Genomic DNA, 16,723 nt, shown 5'->3' with positions numbered 1-16,723 from the left:
TATATCATGGGTGGGAATTTAAATTAGTAAAACCACTGCAGAAAACAGTAAGAAGTTCCTTCAAAAAATTTAAAAAATGAATGATCTAGTTATCCCAGGACTGATTTTATGTCCAAAGAAATAAAACCACCATCTTTCTAAGGTATTTTACCTCTCATGTTCTGATCCATTAACAACACCAACTTATAAAATTCGCAAGAATGTCCAACAGATGAATGGATAGAGAAAATGTGGCATGCATACCCAGTGAAATACTGTTCAGGCATGAATGAGAGAGAAACGTTCTCATTCAAAACAACATGGGTGAACCTGGAGAACAGTATATTGAGTGAAATAAATCAGGCAAGAAGGATAAATACCCCATGATCACATTTATATGTAGAATTTTAAGTACTTGATCTTACGGAAACAGCAGAATGATGTTTACCCAAGATTAGGAAGTTGGGAGTTCAATTTGTGAATGTAAAATTTGTCAAAGAATACCAAGTTCGAGGTGGATAAGAGGAATAAGTTAAAGAGAACAATTGTATATCATGGTGACTATAGTTAATGATTATGCATCATGTTTTTAAAAAAATGAGGAGTGGATGTCAGTGTTTTCATCATGAGAACAATAACAATATGAGGTAATGCTGGTGTTAATTTTTTGAATTTTGTAATTTTATGATTTATAATTCTTTAAAATATGAGTATGTTTTGAATGCATACAATTGTATTTATCATTTTAAAAATAAATAAATTTGAAAAAATTAAGAAAAAATATCAAGGACTTCTTTGTCTCCACAACATTGTGCACCCAAAATGGTCCATGAAACCTCCAGTGTACGATGCAAGAGGGGTGAGTCACAGAAAGATGGTTCCCCCAGGACAGGGTCAGAGGGCCCTAGAGGATTTGGGTTCCAGGTTCTTGGTGTGAGCCAAGAACTGAGTAAAGTGAGAGATGTTGACAGGGAAGATGGGAGTTATTGAAAGCAAAGGGGGCACTCTGGGAGAGCAAAGGGGCTGAGCTGCCAGGTAACTGGAGGCCCAAGCTACACACTGGAGCTGCCATTCATTGGGCTGTGCCAGTTCTTCCCCTTCGCCCCTGGGCGGATCTGGGGTTGATTGGCACCTTGATAGACAGCTGAATTCTATATAATTTATTTTCTATTGCCCACGCATAAGTTTCTTCTCCCCACAGCAAATGCACAGTGGGAAGCAATGCAATGCTAATGGTATATAAACAGCAACAAGTTTACTTGAGGCCACTCCTTGGTCTATTGTGCATGCCCATGATTGGGGACTTTCCCTTCATGGTCTCAAATTCCCCTAGTGGTACCCAGCTTCCTCCTTTTAACATGATGTCCCAGTTTCCCCTCACAGGAAGGAGCTTTAGGTGGGAAGTTGGGAGGACCCTTTGAGGAACTAGGAGCCCTCAGGGGTGTTCCCTTCCCCTGCCCTGTCTCCCACCATGTGCTCCTTGTGGACATGAGACTTCCCTTGAGAATGCCTGGCGACCTAGAATTCAAACCACATGGGGAGAAAATTTTCTCCTTAGAGGAAATAAAGTTATTTCATCCTACTTCTTCCTACGTAGAAGAGAAATTGAATGAAACTTTCCCATTTTGCTATCTTCATTTTACCCCAAGGGAGCTTACATGTTTGGAGACTGGAGAGATAATAGAACAGTTTATTTAATCAGGAGCCCTGAGAATTCAACACTTGAGATGCCAGAATGTTTAAACATGCCCATGTTGCTCCTCACCTACCATTCTTGATCCAGCGTTCGTCAAAACCTAAGTGGGCTTCCTTGGCACAGAATGTGGAGAAGACAAAGCTTCCCTGACAGACATCTGAGAGAGTTGGTGTGTCCCAGTGAGGCTGGTGGAGTCAGAAGGAAAGCAAAGGTGGACGTGAGTACAGGGCATTGCCTCTACAAGGATGCGTCCTGGAATGACCCACTTTTACATAGTACCTGAATGTGTAGTCCCTGTACGTGGAAGGAACTTAAGCTTTCATTGAGACCTCATTCCCAGTTTTTACTCTGTTTCCTTTTCTTTAGATCTAAACCATCTTTCCAATCAGGGTTAGTTTCTGGAGAGTCTCTCCCATGACCTGAAATCTCCTGTTAGATTTCCTGCATCTAATTATTTATTTCATAACTATGCACCAGAAGCCTACCATGGAGAAGGTATGGTCTGTTTTCTTTCTAATCTAATTGGATTTTCCTAGTCTATTTCCTATTTTTACAGTCAGATATGAATTACTGATGGTCCTTCCTGCAGCTCCACACTGAGGTGGTTGTCTTTTCATCTTTGTGTCTACAACAGTGCCTACCAATAATGTGATTATTTCTGACGTTCAACATGAGCTTCAAATTCCCTTTGTTTTAGTCCTCTGAAATACTTTGGAAAATATTCAATGACAGAACATGGAGGAGAATGTATGCATATTTCTGAGAAGTTAATACAACTGCTCTAGTGTTTTCATAAAGTTGCTCCTCTTGACTGTGGTTTGAATATAACTTCTGTTTATTGTGTTAGAAAATTACCCTTGGTTTCTTTGTTTGCTTACAGGATCATCCCTGGCCCCTAGTCACAGTGAAGATAGTTAAATTCTCTCAAATGCATTTTTGCTCTTATGGTTATAATTTATATTCATTTGCCCATTTTTCTGATGAATTATGTTAATCGACATCCTTATATGACTGGGCTTCCCTTCCCACAGCTGACATCAATTCTTAGTCATCCATTTATTGCTTAATATCATTACTAAGGTCTGTTATTATCCTTATTATTCAACACTGTGTTCATATTAGGCATGTGAAAGTTTGAGGATTCTTTTGGTTATATAGTTGACTTTTTAGCCTCAATTCTTGTTACATAGCCAAACTTGGATTTCATTTGCTTATGTGAGAGGGTTCATGTGAGTCCCCGGAAAGACCCATGATGAGTCCCAACAGTCATAGCATCAGGCACACAAGTGAACAGAAAAGTTCAACCTGAGAAGGACAAGGAGAAGGAACACAGGCAGCTCTTCTCTGGCCTCACACACTCCACCCTGCTGCCCCTCACCCCACCCTCCATCACACTGGCCTCTCATACCTCCTGCTATACCAACCCCACTGGAAGGACAACATTTCTCAGCCTGGAACAGTGCTGTCAGCCTCATTTACTCTAGTTACAATGACTCATCCTTCCTCTCTCAGTTCAAATATTTCTATTTCAGGAAAGTGTATGTTACCCACCTCAGCAGACTAAACTGTCTCTCTATGAACTCTGTCTACCTCAACCTAATTAGCAATCTCAGCCATTCATAAAAACCACCCTCTGGAATGTAAACCCAGATCTGTAAGAGTTAAATTTGCTTTTCATTTTTAATTCAATTTCAATAATTCTGAATATCTTATCCAAATTCATCTACAGTATATTTTTCCATGAACTCTGCTGATCTGAGCACACTGTCCCCCATTGAAGAGCATGGTCACGTGAACACACTCTTACAGGGTCTTGAATTTGGCTTTAATGCCTATGTGCTTTGGTTTCCTCCTTCTATGTATGTAGAATATGTGTTTTTTCCTCTTCTTGTAAGATCTCAGTGAATAGGAATTCTCTGAAAGAAGGAGCCACAGGGATCACTGTTAGAAGTGCGTCATAGCAGTGAAAAGAGATAACCTACCTGCTTTATTTGTGATCATCACAATCCTCAGAATTCTAGCCTTGGTGGTTGCTAGAACCTAAAAGGGAAATTGATCAGGAATATCATACAGACAGATTTGATGGAGATGCTATGGAAAAGAGCTCCCATCTGTGATTATGTCACAGGAACGCATTAGAAAAGGACAAGCACCATCTCATCCTATTTTGCTCTTCAGTCAGTCCATCTTTTAGTGAATATTTACTATCCCTACTAGAGAGTTGAGTATCTGTGGCAAAGAGAATTTAAAATTCCTAAAAGTCACACAGACAAAAAATGATTGAACCAAAATTTTGTTCTAGGAAGTCTGACTCAAGGACTCAATTTCTAAATCATACTGCCATACTATAATGTGGAACTCTGTATGTCTAACATAATTAACATACAAGAGGAGCACAATAATAGCATTAACAATAGTGATTCCTCCTATTTATTGACATACTACTATGAAAAAGGGCATATCAAAGAAAAATGGGTTGGTTTAGATAAATTCACATACACAGGGGAAAAAGCAGTGAGAAGATGATAAATAAGAGCTTATTGCTAATTTTTTTTAAAGGTTGGTCAGTGTACAAATTTAAAATGGACAGAAACTTTACCACTTGACTCAGTGAATCAGTCTCATGAGAAACTCTTAGGGAGAGTGAAGGTCATCCATCCAAGAGTGATATTGTAAGTGGTCGCCTTCCAAGTGACCTGTTTCTTATTTTTTCAACTCAGCATGTGTCTCTTTCTTAAGCAGAAGAGCCGGTGACATGGAGTCAGCAAACCACACAGGAATAGCAGAATTTGTGCTCCTGGGCCTCTCAGATGATCCACAACTGCAGCCCCTTTTCTTTGGCCTGTTCCTGTGCATGTACCTGGTCACACTCCTTGGGAACCTGCTCATCATCCTGGCTGTCAGCTCTGACTCCCACCTCCACACCCCCATGTACTTCTTTCTCTCCAACCTGTCCTTTATTGAACTCTGTTTAACCTCTGCCACCATCCCCAAGATGCTGGTGAACATCCAGGCACAGAGAAAAAACATCTCCTACAGAGGTTGTCTTATACAAGTGTATTTTTTAATGATTTTTGCAGGGATGGATAATTTCCTTCTGACCTTGATGGCCTATGACCGCTTTGTGGCCATCTGCCAGCCTCTGAACTACAGGGTCATCATGAACCCCCGACTCTGTGTCCTCCTGGTGCTGCTGTCTTGGCTCATCATGTTCTGCGTGTCCTTGCTTCACATTCTACTCCTGAAGCGACTGACCTTCTCCACAGGCATGGTAGTCCCTCATTTCTTCTGTGAACTCTCTCAGCTTCTCAAAGCAACCAGCTCCGACACCCTCATCAATATCATCTTACTGTATGTGGTGACCGCCCTGCTGGGTGTGTTTCCCGTCACTGGGATCCTCTACTCCTACTCTCAGATTGTCTCCTCCTTATTGAGGATGTCCTCCTCTGTGGGCAAGTCTAAAGCCTTCTCCACCTGTGGGTCCCACCTCTGTGTGGTCTCCCTGTTCTATGGGACAGGCCTTGGGGTTCACCTTAGCTCTGCCAGGACCCATTCTTCTCAGGGGAACATGATCGCCTCAGTGATGTACACTGTGGTCACCCCCATGCTGAACCCCTTCATCTACAGCCTGAGGAACAAGGATGTGAAGGGGGCCCTGGGGAGACTCCTCAGCAGAGCAGCCTCTTGTCCTTCATGGATCACTGACCTCAGAACTATGGGGACATCGTGTGCCCTGAGGCAAAAGTGAATTTCAGTATCCTGGCTTTTCCTCCTTAGAAGTTGTGACTGGTGTTCACAAATGAACTGACTTTGTAATTTATTTTTGTGTACTTACCCCTCATGAACTGCCTTAGCAATTCATTATTTTTTCCTTTTACCTGATAAATCTAATTAAAAATTCAGATATTTCCTATATATATTCCTGTGATTTCCAACTTCTCGTAAAGAGCTTATATCAAGTATTGACATGGTTTCCTAAAAGTATCATTATGAAACACAATTCTATTTCACTGTTTTTCATTCTTTCTTTGGAATTAAAATCATGAAAATGAAGGCTTAGCCTGTGCATACTGCTTGTCAATCCACACAGGTGACTTCATCATGGAAATGTTTCTGAGAGCTTTCTGTGCCTTTCCACTCATTTCTCAAAGGAGGAGACTGAGATCGGAAAGAACGAGGACCTGGTTAGATCCGTGAGTCCGCTCTCCTCCTCTCTTTGCTCCACTTTTTCCAAGAAGAATGCTTAGTCCTTCAGCACCAGAGCTGGACGGCACCTTGATGGTGATCTCGTCATGCAATTCCCAGGAGTCCATTGTCCGGCTGACCTCTGGACGCTGCTGCATTGCTTGCGATCCCTGCTCTTTTCCTTTCTGTTTTCCTCCCCTCACGCCCACCTTCTCTCCTTGTCTCCCCACTTCTGACTGTTTACTGTGGTTTAACTTTTTCAATTCTAACCCGCTCCATCCCTGTCTATGACTCAACGTGGTCCTGGCGAGTGTGCACACCAGCTGGCTCGCCATTCTTCCAGGATGGCCTTTAGGCCATCTCACCCTGCAGCTCTCAGCGGAGCACTCTGTGGATATTCATGCGCTGGGCTCCGTCACGTGCCCCTGACCACCCTCCAGGCGAGGGCAGACTGTATACCGGGCTCCATCAACATCACGGCCCCTCCTGGTGCCTTAGCCCAGCAGCTCCTTAGTGCAGGTGCGCTCTGCGATGTCCGCAGGGCTTTGCAGTGACTGCAGGGCATGGCTGTGTTGCTCTCAATGCTTTGGTTAACGTATGTAGGAGAGGAACTGGGGATACTGTGGTGATTGTGGACTTAACATTTTGAGCAACAGCCAGACTGCACTTCACAGTACCTGCCTCACATTACATTCTAATCTAAATGTTGATGTAAATACCAACATATTCACATCCTGCCAAGACTTGTTATTTTCTTTATTTCTTTTTTTTTTTCTGTGTGTGTGCCAGGAATTGAACCAGGGACACTTAACCACTGGACCACATCCCCAGCCCTTTTTTATATTTTATTAGAGACAGGGTCTTGCTGAGGTGCTTAGTTCCTCAGTAAGTTGCTGAGGCTGGGTTTGAACTCGCAATCCTCCTGCCTCAGCCTCCTGAGCCACTGGGATTACAGGCATGCCATCAACTCTGTCTCAAGTAGAGGCTCCCTGCGTGGGAAGTGCATCTCACTGTGTGTTGTTTTCATCTACTTCTGAATAACTCGCCATGTGGCCATTGGTAGTGTGAAAATCTGTCCAAAAAAGTCTTTTTGTTCACTTTGTCATTTTTAATTATTTTCTTCTTTTGGGACCTGGAAAGTTCTGTGTATAATCTTGGTACTTGATCCAGATCAACTGACTGCTTTGTAAATATCTCCCCACCCTGTGTGATGTCTTAATGTTTTTACAGTGCTCCACTTATGGTAATTACCTATGCACATCGTGATGTTCAGTAGATTTCTCTGGTGTTATTCCTTTTGTCTAACTGAAATTTTGTGTACTTTGATTAACGTCTACCCAGTCCTCCAACACAAGGCCTCTGGAGCCACATTTCCCTGTTTGTATGAGCTCTACTTTTAAAAATCCACATGTCAGCTCATGTGGTGTTTGTCTTTCTAGATCTGCCTCCTTTTCCCTTAATATAATATAATACAGGTTTATCCATGTTGTAGCAAATGATGGTTCCTCTTTTTCTTGCATGGGTAGTGTTCCAATGTGAATGTACACCACATTTCCTTATCTATGTATTGATTTGATGCTAGACACTGAAATTGATTGCATATCTTGAACCTTGTGAATAATGCCATGGTAATGGGATTGGACACCTATCTTGGCAAAATGATTTTAGGTGGATTTAGGGTTGCTGGATCATCTGGTAGTTCTATTTTTTGTTTGTTTGTTTTACGAGGGATCTAAGTACCATTTTCCATAATGGATAAACAATTTACATTCTCACAAACAGTGTGTCAGTGTGCCCTTTTCTCCACATCCTCACAGAAACTAGTTATCTTTTGTCTTTATGTTATTAGCCATTTTAACATGTTTAAGGTGTCATCTCCTGTGGTTTGGATTTGCATTATCTTGATGATTAAGATGATAAGCACTTTTTTTATGCACACTGATTAACCATTGTTTGCCTTTTATTGAGAAATATCTATTCCGCTTATTTGCCTTTATTGATTTATTTATTTGTTGGTACTAAGAATTGAACCCCAGGGTGGGGATACTTAACAACTGAGCCACATCCCCAGATCTGTTTTAAAGTTTTTATTTTGAGATAGAGTCTCGCCAAGTTGCTTAGGGTCTTCCTAAGTTGCTGAGACTGTCCTTGAACTTGGAGTCCTCCAGCCTCAGCCTCCTGAGTCACTGGGATTACAGGCATGAGACACCACTCCCAGTTTCCTTTGCCCATTTTTAATTAAGTTAATTTTTTTACTACTGAATAATATGAGGACTCTATTTTGGATATTTCCCTCTCATCTATTGTACAGTTTTCGAATATATTGCCTGAATCTGTAAGTTGTGTCTTTACTCTTTAGATTGTTCTTTTGTTTTGTGGAAGATATTTAGTGTGATATAAATCTCATAGTTCTATGTTTGCTTTTGCTGCCTCTTGTTTAGGCTTATAACAAGATAATCATTACCCAAGCAAATTTCTTGGAGCTTACTTCTATGTCTCCTTCTAGTACTTAAGAGCTTTAGGTCTTACATTTAAGTTGTTAATTCATTTTGAGTTAAAGTGTGTGCATGTGTGTGTGTGTGAATTTTTGAGTTGGTATAATTTTCATTTGATTTATGTGCGTGGTTAATTTCATTTTATTGATATTCAGTTTTAGTAGCATAATTAACTGAAAACAGACACCTGTGTCCAATGTGTGTTCATGTCAAATTGTCAAAATCAGTTGGCCATTAGTGATCCATACAAATGTGAATTTGTTTCTCGATCTATACTTTCCTATGGTTATTTATGTCTAGTTTTATGCCACTACTGTACTCCATTATCTTCAGGTTGTTTGATCACGGATTTTCATTTTGATGAAGTTCATCATAACTATTTTTGCTTTTGTTACTTGTGGGTTCAATGTCATATCTGAGAATCTGTTGCAGAATCTCCTGTAATGAAGGTGTTATTTTTTCTTCTGAGAGGTTTATGATTTTGGCTATTGCATTAAAACTGTTGAACCATTTATCAGTCAATGTTTGTGCTCTGTGTCAGCTGGGAGCAAACATTCCTTCCTTTGCATTGATCCGCTTCTTGGAAAAGGTCATGAGGTAAGTTTGTGAATCACATCGTTGCATACAACAGCTGCCCTATACACACAGTTCTCAGGGACACATGGAGAAGTCTCCAGAAAAGATCACACTGGAGGCCACAGGATAAGTTGTAACAAGTTTTTAAAAGTTTGAATTGTATCAAGTATCTTTTCTGGCCCCAATGGTATAAAAAATGGTAACCAAACAGGAGAAACTTGGAAAAACTCACAAATATGTAGAACTCATAAACACACTCTTGTACAACCAATGCATTGGGAGTAAAAGAAAAGGATTATTTCCCCTATGAATTGCTAAATGAATCTTTAGCTAGAATAACAAAGAAAAAAGTTCGAAGTTTCAAATGAATAATATCGGAAAAGATAAAGGATTCATTAAACTCTAAACCACAGAAAGACCAAAAATCATAGGAGTCCATCATAAATAATTATATGCCAGTATATTGTTTAGTAGAAGAAATGAATAAATTCCTAGACAAACACAACCTACCAAGATTGAATTCTGAAAAAAAGAAAATTTGAACAGACCAATAATCACTAAAATGATAGATCTGGTATTCTTTTAAGAAAAGACCAGGAAATGATTTGATGACTTCACTGGTCAAAGAAGGACAAACATCAAATCTCAAACTATTCACAGTTGGATACGCTTAATGATGAAATTGTGTAATTTGCAACATCTTTAATGGAACTGGAAGACATTATATTTGGTGAAAGAAGCCAGACACAGAAAAACAAAGGTTGCATGATTTTATTCATATGAAGAATCTAAAACAATCATTCTCACAGAAGTAGAGCTCAGAGCAGGGTTACCACAGACTGGGAGTCATAGTGGAGAGGGAGAGAGGTGGGTCAGTGGGCACAGAGTCAGTTAGAGGGGAGGAATAAATCCTGATGTTTCCCTGCGTACTGAAGTGACTACAGTTGACAGGGATGCACATTTAAAAATACCTGGAAGGGAAGATTTTGAATGTTCTCACATTCAAAGAAATGATAAATGGTTGAGGTACTGGGTTATTAACTACCTTTATTTGCTCTTTGCATAATCTCTACATGTATGAAAGTATCACATTGCTTCCAGTAAGTGAATACAGCTCTGTTAAGAGAAATGAGCTGGATATAGATAGATAAACTCTGCTGACCTCACCCACATGTGGAATCTTAATAAGTCTGATTTATAGAAACAGGATTGAATTTTGGCTACCATAGCTGTAAGGTGGGGAATTGGGCAGATGTTGGTGAAAGGACAAAATTTTCAGTTAGAAGGAATAACTCCATAGAACTATCGTACATCATGATGTACACGGTTAATAATAAAAATTGAATACTTGAAAAGTGGAAAGGTATCACACAGAATGAAATGATTTTTTATAATTTTTTTAGTTCTTTTTACTTATCCATAATATTGGGATTCATTTTAACATAAAAGCATGGGATATAATTTGTCCAGATTCCATCCCTAGTACTTCCCCTTTCCCTCTTCTTCTCTCTCCCCCAATTCCCTTTCCTCAACTCCACTGATCTTTCTGGAGCAAATATTTCTAAAACATACAACTCATAAGGAGCTAGTATCCAAATATGTATACAAATTAGAAACAAAAATACAAACTATGCAAAAACAAAACAGTAAAGGGTTGGAAAGATTGTTCTCCACAGAAAGTCTATGAATTCCTACAAATTGTAAACAAGCTCATGGAAGGATGCTCAATCAGTTATAGTGCAGTGAAAAAACAAAGGATACACAACTTTATATCCACTAGAAGGCTACAGTTTAAAAAAAGAAAAATAAGTATTGGCAATAATGTAAGACATTATCACCTGATACAATGCAATAAATGTAAAATATGCAACTGTGAAAAACAGGTGATTTCTAAGAAAGTTATAGATATGATTATCATATGACTCAGTAATTTCACTCCTAGGTAAATTCCCCAAATGATTCAAATTAAGTGCTTAAGTAAATATTAATGCAGGTTAATAGTAGCATTACTCATAATACCAGAAACTTGGAAATCACCCAAATGTTTACCAATGGATGGACAGATAAATGACCTCTGTGTATCAATAAAGTAGAATATTATTTGGCCATGAGAGAGAATGAAGGAACCAAATGAACAATGACCAATATAACAGTCAGAAAGAAGGAAGGAGATAAAAGGGAAGGAAGGAAGAGAAGGAAGAAAAGAGAGGAAGAGGAAAGGAAGGAAGGATAACAAAGAATACAGCCATATCTCAGACTTACCCTAGGCATTGTATCAATATGAGTCCAATTGCCAATCTCTCTTTCACAGGTAGTTTCCAGCTTCCATGTTGAGAATCTAGTCAATGTCTTATAAAAAGTAGTGTCAAAGTTAGAAATGTGAGTTCAGTGTCAGTTTGCAAGGTTATAGTCCATCTTAATCCCAGTATCTTCTGAGGTGGAGTGAATGTCAGAAAATATCTCAAAGAAATGTTTGCAATATTAAAAAAAATGTATCTCCAAGCAATAAGCAGTCTTCCTATGGTAATCAGTTGCCTTGACTACTACAGGACATCCATTCCATTTCATGCAGTGAAGACAGGAACACAGTCAAGTTAAAGTGAACAACATGAACATTCAAGAGGATGATTTTTCAGTTATATTTTTAGTGGAAGCATAATAAGTGTACATATTTTTAGAGAGCAATGTGAGTTTTTCCCTATATTATGGGAACATTATGGTGAGCATAATGGTGGGATTCATTGTTACGTATTTGTACATGCACACAATATAGCACTATATTTGGGTCAATGCCATTCCCCAGTATTTCTCTTTTTCCTCCCCTCCTCCCTCACCTTGCTCCCTTTCCCTCTCCTTGGTCCCTTTCCTCTGAATTACAGTCAGCCTACTACAGTGATACAGGCATACCCATGTTTATAGCAGCCTAATTCACAATAGTCAACTATAGAACCAGTCTAATGTCCATCAATGAATGAATGGATAAAGAAAATGAGGTACATACGGACAATAGAGTTTTATTCAGCTATAAAGAAGAATGAAATTATGTCAATTTCAGGAAAATGAGTGAGTGGAAATTAATAACATTATGTTAACGGAAATAAGCTAAACTCAGAAGGTCAAGAGTCTCATCTGTGGAAGCTGGAGAGGAAAAGGAAAAGAAGGATTGGGGTAAATCTAAATCTGGAAATTGAAGGAGAACAATGTGATATTTTGATACGTACATATATTGTGGAAAGATAAAACCAGGATAATTGGCACATCCTTTATCGTAATATTTGTCATTTCTCTGTAGTGAGATCATACATGTCATCAAGAGGACAATTTTGAGTAAACCATGTCTTCTTGTATTATGATAAGTACATTAAACATAAAGTTAAAAATATTAGAAATACTTATACCAAATTGGTGACAGACGGAACTATGAGGACCAAATATAGGTAAAAATATTCAAAAGGAATTACTTAGGGAGTTGTTGAGGAGAAACAAGTACAAAATCATATATTCAAATCTCACTCCCAATTCCTTCTGAGTAAAAACTCAAGCATGTGTCTTAGAAAACAAAAAGATCTAGGATGTCAAAATTCAGCATTTGCCTTAGGAGCACAGTGTCCACTTTGCACTGAAGACATTGCTCCATTAATGAGACAAGGCTGCTCTGCTGAACAGTCTCCCCAGGGGCCCCTTCAAATCCTTGTTCCTCAGGTGTAGATGAAGGGGTTCAGAATGGGGGTGATCACAGTGTACATCACTGAGACCACTGTGTTTCCTTGGGAAGAAGGGGTAAGAGTAAAACTGAGGTATTCCACAAGACTTGTCCCATAGTATAAGGAGACCACACAGAGGTGGGACCCACAGGTGGAAAATACTTTATACTTGCTCTCAATGGAAGACATCCTCATTAATGAGGAGACAATCTGAGAGTAAGAGAAGAGGATCCCTGTCATAGGAAATACACAAAGCAGGGCAGTTACCACATAGGTAAAGATATTATTGGCAAGGGCATCAGAGCCAGCCACCTTGAGAAGCTGAGCCAGTTCACAGAAGAAATGTGGGATTTCAGTGCCTGAGGAGAAGGTCAGTCGATTCAACAGTAGAATATGAATCAGGGAGACCCAGAACATGATGAGCCAACACATCAGAACCAGGAGGACACAGAGCCGAGAATTCATGATGACTGTGTAGTTCAGGGGGTGACAGATGGCCACAAAGCAGTCAAAGGCCATTGTGGTGAGTAGAAAATTATCCACTCCAAGAAACATAAAGAAAAAATACACTTGAGAGAGGCATTCTGAGTAGGAGATGTCTTTGCTTTGTGAATAGAAGTTCACCAGCATCTTGGGGATGGTGGTAGAAGTGAAACAGATGTCTACAAAGGACAGGTTGGAGAGGAAGAAGTACATGGGGGTGTGGAGGTGGGAGTCAGAGCTGACCACCAGGAGGATGAACAGGTTCCCAAGCACTGTGACCAGGTACATGGACAGGAACTGTCCAAAGAGAGCAAGCTGTAATTCAGGGTCTTCTGACAGTTCCAGGAGGAGGAATTGTGATAGGACAGTGTGGTTCTCTTCTTCCATGAAGCTGGTATGTCTCCTGGAGTAAAACACAAAAGCAACATTTAAACACCAGGCAACTGGCACCTCAAGGAGTTACCACTCTACTAGGTTACCCTTGGACAGATGTCCTTCACACTGCTGAGTCCTACCCATGCCTGCAATTCACTCAGAGAAGTGGCATCCATTTCCATGTTGAATAAATGTAATTATTCTTGAATTCCTCAATTTGGCAAAGATCTCTTTCTTCATCAAGTCTTTAGTTTTAGTTCTCTTATGTTAATTAATCAACAGAAATAATTTATTCCTAGGTATGAACCCTCCAATATATGTGAGGAATTTCATACCATTAGCTTGATTATCCCCATACTAGCTTATTCTATTAGTCCTACAGTAATGATTGAACATGGATGTTCAGATTAAATCTTATTCTGTGGCTTGACATTTCTGAGAACTGTGAATTCGTTTTCAGTGCCTTATTTATCTTTTAAAAAATATCATTATAATTACTTCCTTGATGTGAAATTCTAAAAATGCTTTTTTGCATGGTATTATTTCAATAAGCATAGTTTTGATTTTTATAATAATTACAGATTATAATTAAAATTCTCCCCTTAGATACATAGTTCCTCACAAGGTGCAGAATAGAGCTATGATTTGGAAATTGGCTCCTTCTTTATTTGTATTTTTTTATTATTAATTTTTTTTACCAGAAATTGAACTCAAGAGTGCTTAACAGCTGAGTTACATAAACAGCCATTTTTAAATATTAATTTTGAGACAGGGTCTCTCTAAATTTCTGAGGCAGATTTGAACCTGTAATCCTTCTGCTTCAGCCCCTGAGCTGCTGGGATTACAGGCGGCTGCCACCTGACTTGGCTAAAATGACTTCTTCAATCAGGCATCAAGAAATAGAGTTTTGGTGTGCCCGCTTATAATCTGTGTGACCTTGAGAAAGTTATTTAAACTCTCTTAGTTGAAATTAACTCACCTCCCCAGTAGGGATTGAAAATGTTCCCTCAATGGTATAGTTGAAGAGGGAATTTCAATGAGTTGAGGATTGTAACTCTTCTGCTACAGTTCCTGGGGCATACAAAGGGCATGTCATAAATATGATATTTCACTTTGTACATCACAATAAGTGTGTCTGCCTGGCTATCGACTATCAATAAATATCCTTCCTAACTTGTGGCAGCCCACAAGGCCAGGTTTGTGATCACTACCAATACAACAGGTTTCTTACCTCTTTTGAGCTCCACAGAGCATTTCTAGTTAATGAAGATCCTGTGACTCCTTGCTCCAGAGAATGATGCCTGCATGGTGAATTCTTCCAAGAAGAGGAAAAACATGGGGACTACACAGATAAGTGGTGAAAACAAAGGCATATCCATTAGAATGCATGCAAGGAGTGTGTGACTGTGTGTGCTCCTGTGTCCACACGGTTTTGAGTGGTATGTATTATCTTAAAATCTGCAATTAATTGCCAAAATATATTTGATGACCTAAATTTCAATTATTCAAGATTTCTCCATCCCAAACCATCTAAAATCTTAAAGACACAAGTAAGTCTTGAAATTGATTACATTTACCTGATTAAAAGGGCTAGTGTATGAATTCATGCCAAATGGGAATTAAAGACAGCAGAAGAGCAGAGAGGACCAATGATTTTTCTGTTCTAAATGCATAGAAAGTGGATAGAAGAGGCCTGTTTGCTATAGGAATGTGTGGGCTCAGAGAGGAAGTAAGGAAAGAAGGCACATTCTAGGCTGAGAGAGCAGAGTGTGCAGCTGCCCATCAGCTGGTGGGCTGTGGTGGGAGGGATTAGAGGCCTGTGTGATGGACAGTAGGGGTGAGGATCAGGAGAAAGGAGGGTGACCCACAGCAGACCCTTGTGTTCTTGCAGATGTCACTTTGAACCTGGTAAATTCATGCTCATTTGTGGCCCTGACATTGTGACAGCTTTTCTCACCATTTGCCTTTCCAAGAACTCCAAGGTGCCTGACAGGCAGGTGTTGCACCAATACAAATGTTGGATGCACAATAACCACAGGACTGAGTTCTCAGCCTCGTCACAAAGGACTTTTCTAATTTCACATTTCTAAGCATAAATTTCAAAACAGAGTACAAAAATTAAATAGGATGCATTCCTACCTATTTTACATGTTGGGGATGTGGTTCAATGGGAGGGTAGAAGTTCCTAGCATGCTCAAAGTCCAGTGGAGATAAACAATAACCATAATCACTGTAGAGACCTGTATTAGAGAAACTGTAAGAGCAGTTACTGTGGTCCACAGCAAGGACCAGAAGATGTGGATCACCAAGGAAAACAAGGACAGTTTCCAAAACCAATAAAGAAGATTTGTTTTCAAACCCACAGCCAACAGGAGATGTTATGTCAAAGCACTAGAGTATTTGTGGTTGAATTCTTGCAAATGCCAAGGAAGTCTGCTTCCACTTCAATCATTTAACACTTTCCTGAATATTTTAAGGGACTGGTAATAAGAGAAAAGCAATTGGACTGAATGCTGAATAATTATGAATATTTATCAGAAATAATTATGTTATTTGCAGGAGAATGGATGGCATTGGAGAGATCCTATTAAGTAATGTAAGCCCATCTCAGAAACCCAAGGGTCATATGTTTTCTTTCATATGTGGAAGCCAAAGAGGAAAATGGGAAAAAGATCTCATGAAAACAGAAGTGAGAATAGTCAGGTAAATGAAGGCGTCAAGGGGGAAGGAGGAGGAGAGGAAAAGGGAGAAATGAAACATCATATTGATTAGTGAGCATGTGTGGAAATGTAAGAATAAATCCTACTGTTACCCTGTGGACATATATGATTACATGAATGGCATGAATGGCATGAATGGCATCATCGTGCACAACCGTATAAATGAAAAGATGTACCCCATTTGTGTACAATGAATCAAAATGCAGTCTGTAAAAATAAAAAAAAATTAAAATCTTACTAATATGTATAATTTTTCTGAACCAATAACATTTTTGAAAAGACATAATTACTGGTAGGTGCCATTGGGGACATTAAAGTGAGATGATTCCTACAAAAATATCGACCTAATTAGTACTTTAAGTAAGTCAAATCTAACGTTAAAGGTAGTTAGGGTGTATAATAGAAACATAAATGGAAATTTTTAATAACATTAATAGTATCTCATGTGCAGCAGATATTTGTTCAGTACTCGTTCAGTACTTATTGAATACTTTGGATGTAGGAAATGTA

The 16,723-nt window shown here is 39.3% G+C and overlaps 3 protein-coding genes across 3 annotated transcripts in view; 1 reads left to right on the top strand and 2 right to left on the bottom strand.

Moving 5' to 3' along the window:
* Positions 1-16,723, bottom strand: part of LOC306646172 (olfactory receptor 7E178-like) — a gene marked incomplete at its 3' end in the record, with an annotated part of 130,470 nt that overhangs the window by 91,907 nt on the left and 21,840 nt on the right. The gene's annotated exons all lie outside the window — the stretch shown is intronic.
* Positions 3,815-6,048, top strand: LOC306646102 (olfactory receptor 7D4-like). The gene has a single exon (XM_079114568.1). The coding sequence runs from the start codon at positions 4,431-4,433 to the stop codon at positions 5,421-5,423; it is 993 nt and encodes a 330-aa protein (XP_078970694.1). The 5' UTR covers positions 3,815-4,430; the 3' UTR covers positions 5,424-6,048.
* LOC306646160 (olfactory receptor 7D11-like) lies at positions 12,630-13,505 on the bottom strand (the record flags this gene model as incomplete). The annotated part of the gene is made up of 1 exon (XM_079114613.1): positions 12,630-13,505. The coding sequence occupies one exon, from the start codon at positions 13,503-13,505 to the stop codon at positions 12,630-12,632; it is 876 nt and encodes a 291-aa protein (XP_078970739.1).

Source organism: Sciurus vulgaris (assembly GCF_902686455.1).
Source record: "Sciurus vulgaris genome assembly, chromosome: 16".
Lineage (NCBI taxonomy): Eukaryota > Metazoa > Chordata > Mammalia > Rodentia > Sciuridae > Sciurus > Sciurus vulgaris.
Note: the sequence above shows the minus strand (reverse complement) of the source record. Positions and strands in the feature narration are given on the sequence as shown.

Excerpts from the sequence above, each read along its gene's own strand:
- LOC306646102 (XM_079114568.1), top strand. The coding sequence starts at position 4,431 with ATGGAGTCAGCAAACCACACAGGAATAGCAGAATTTGTGCTCCTGGGC.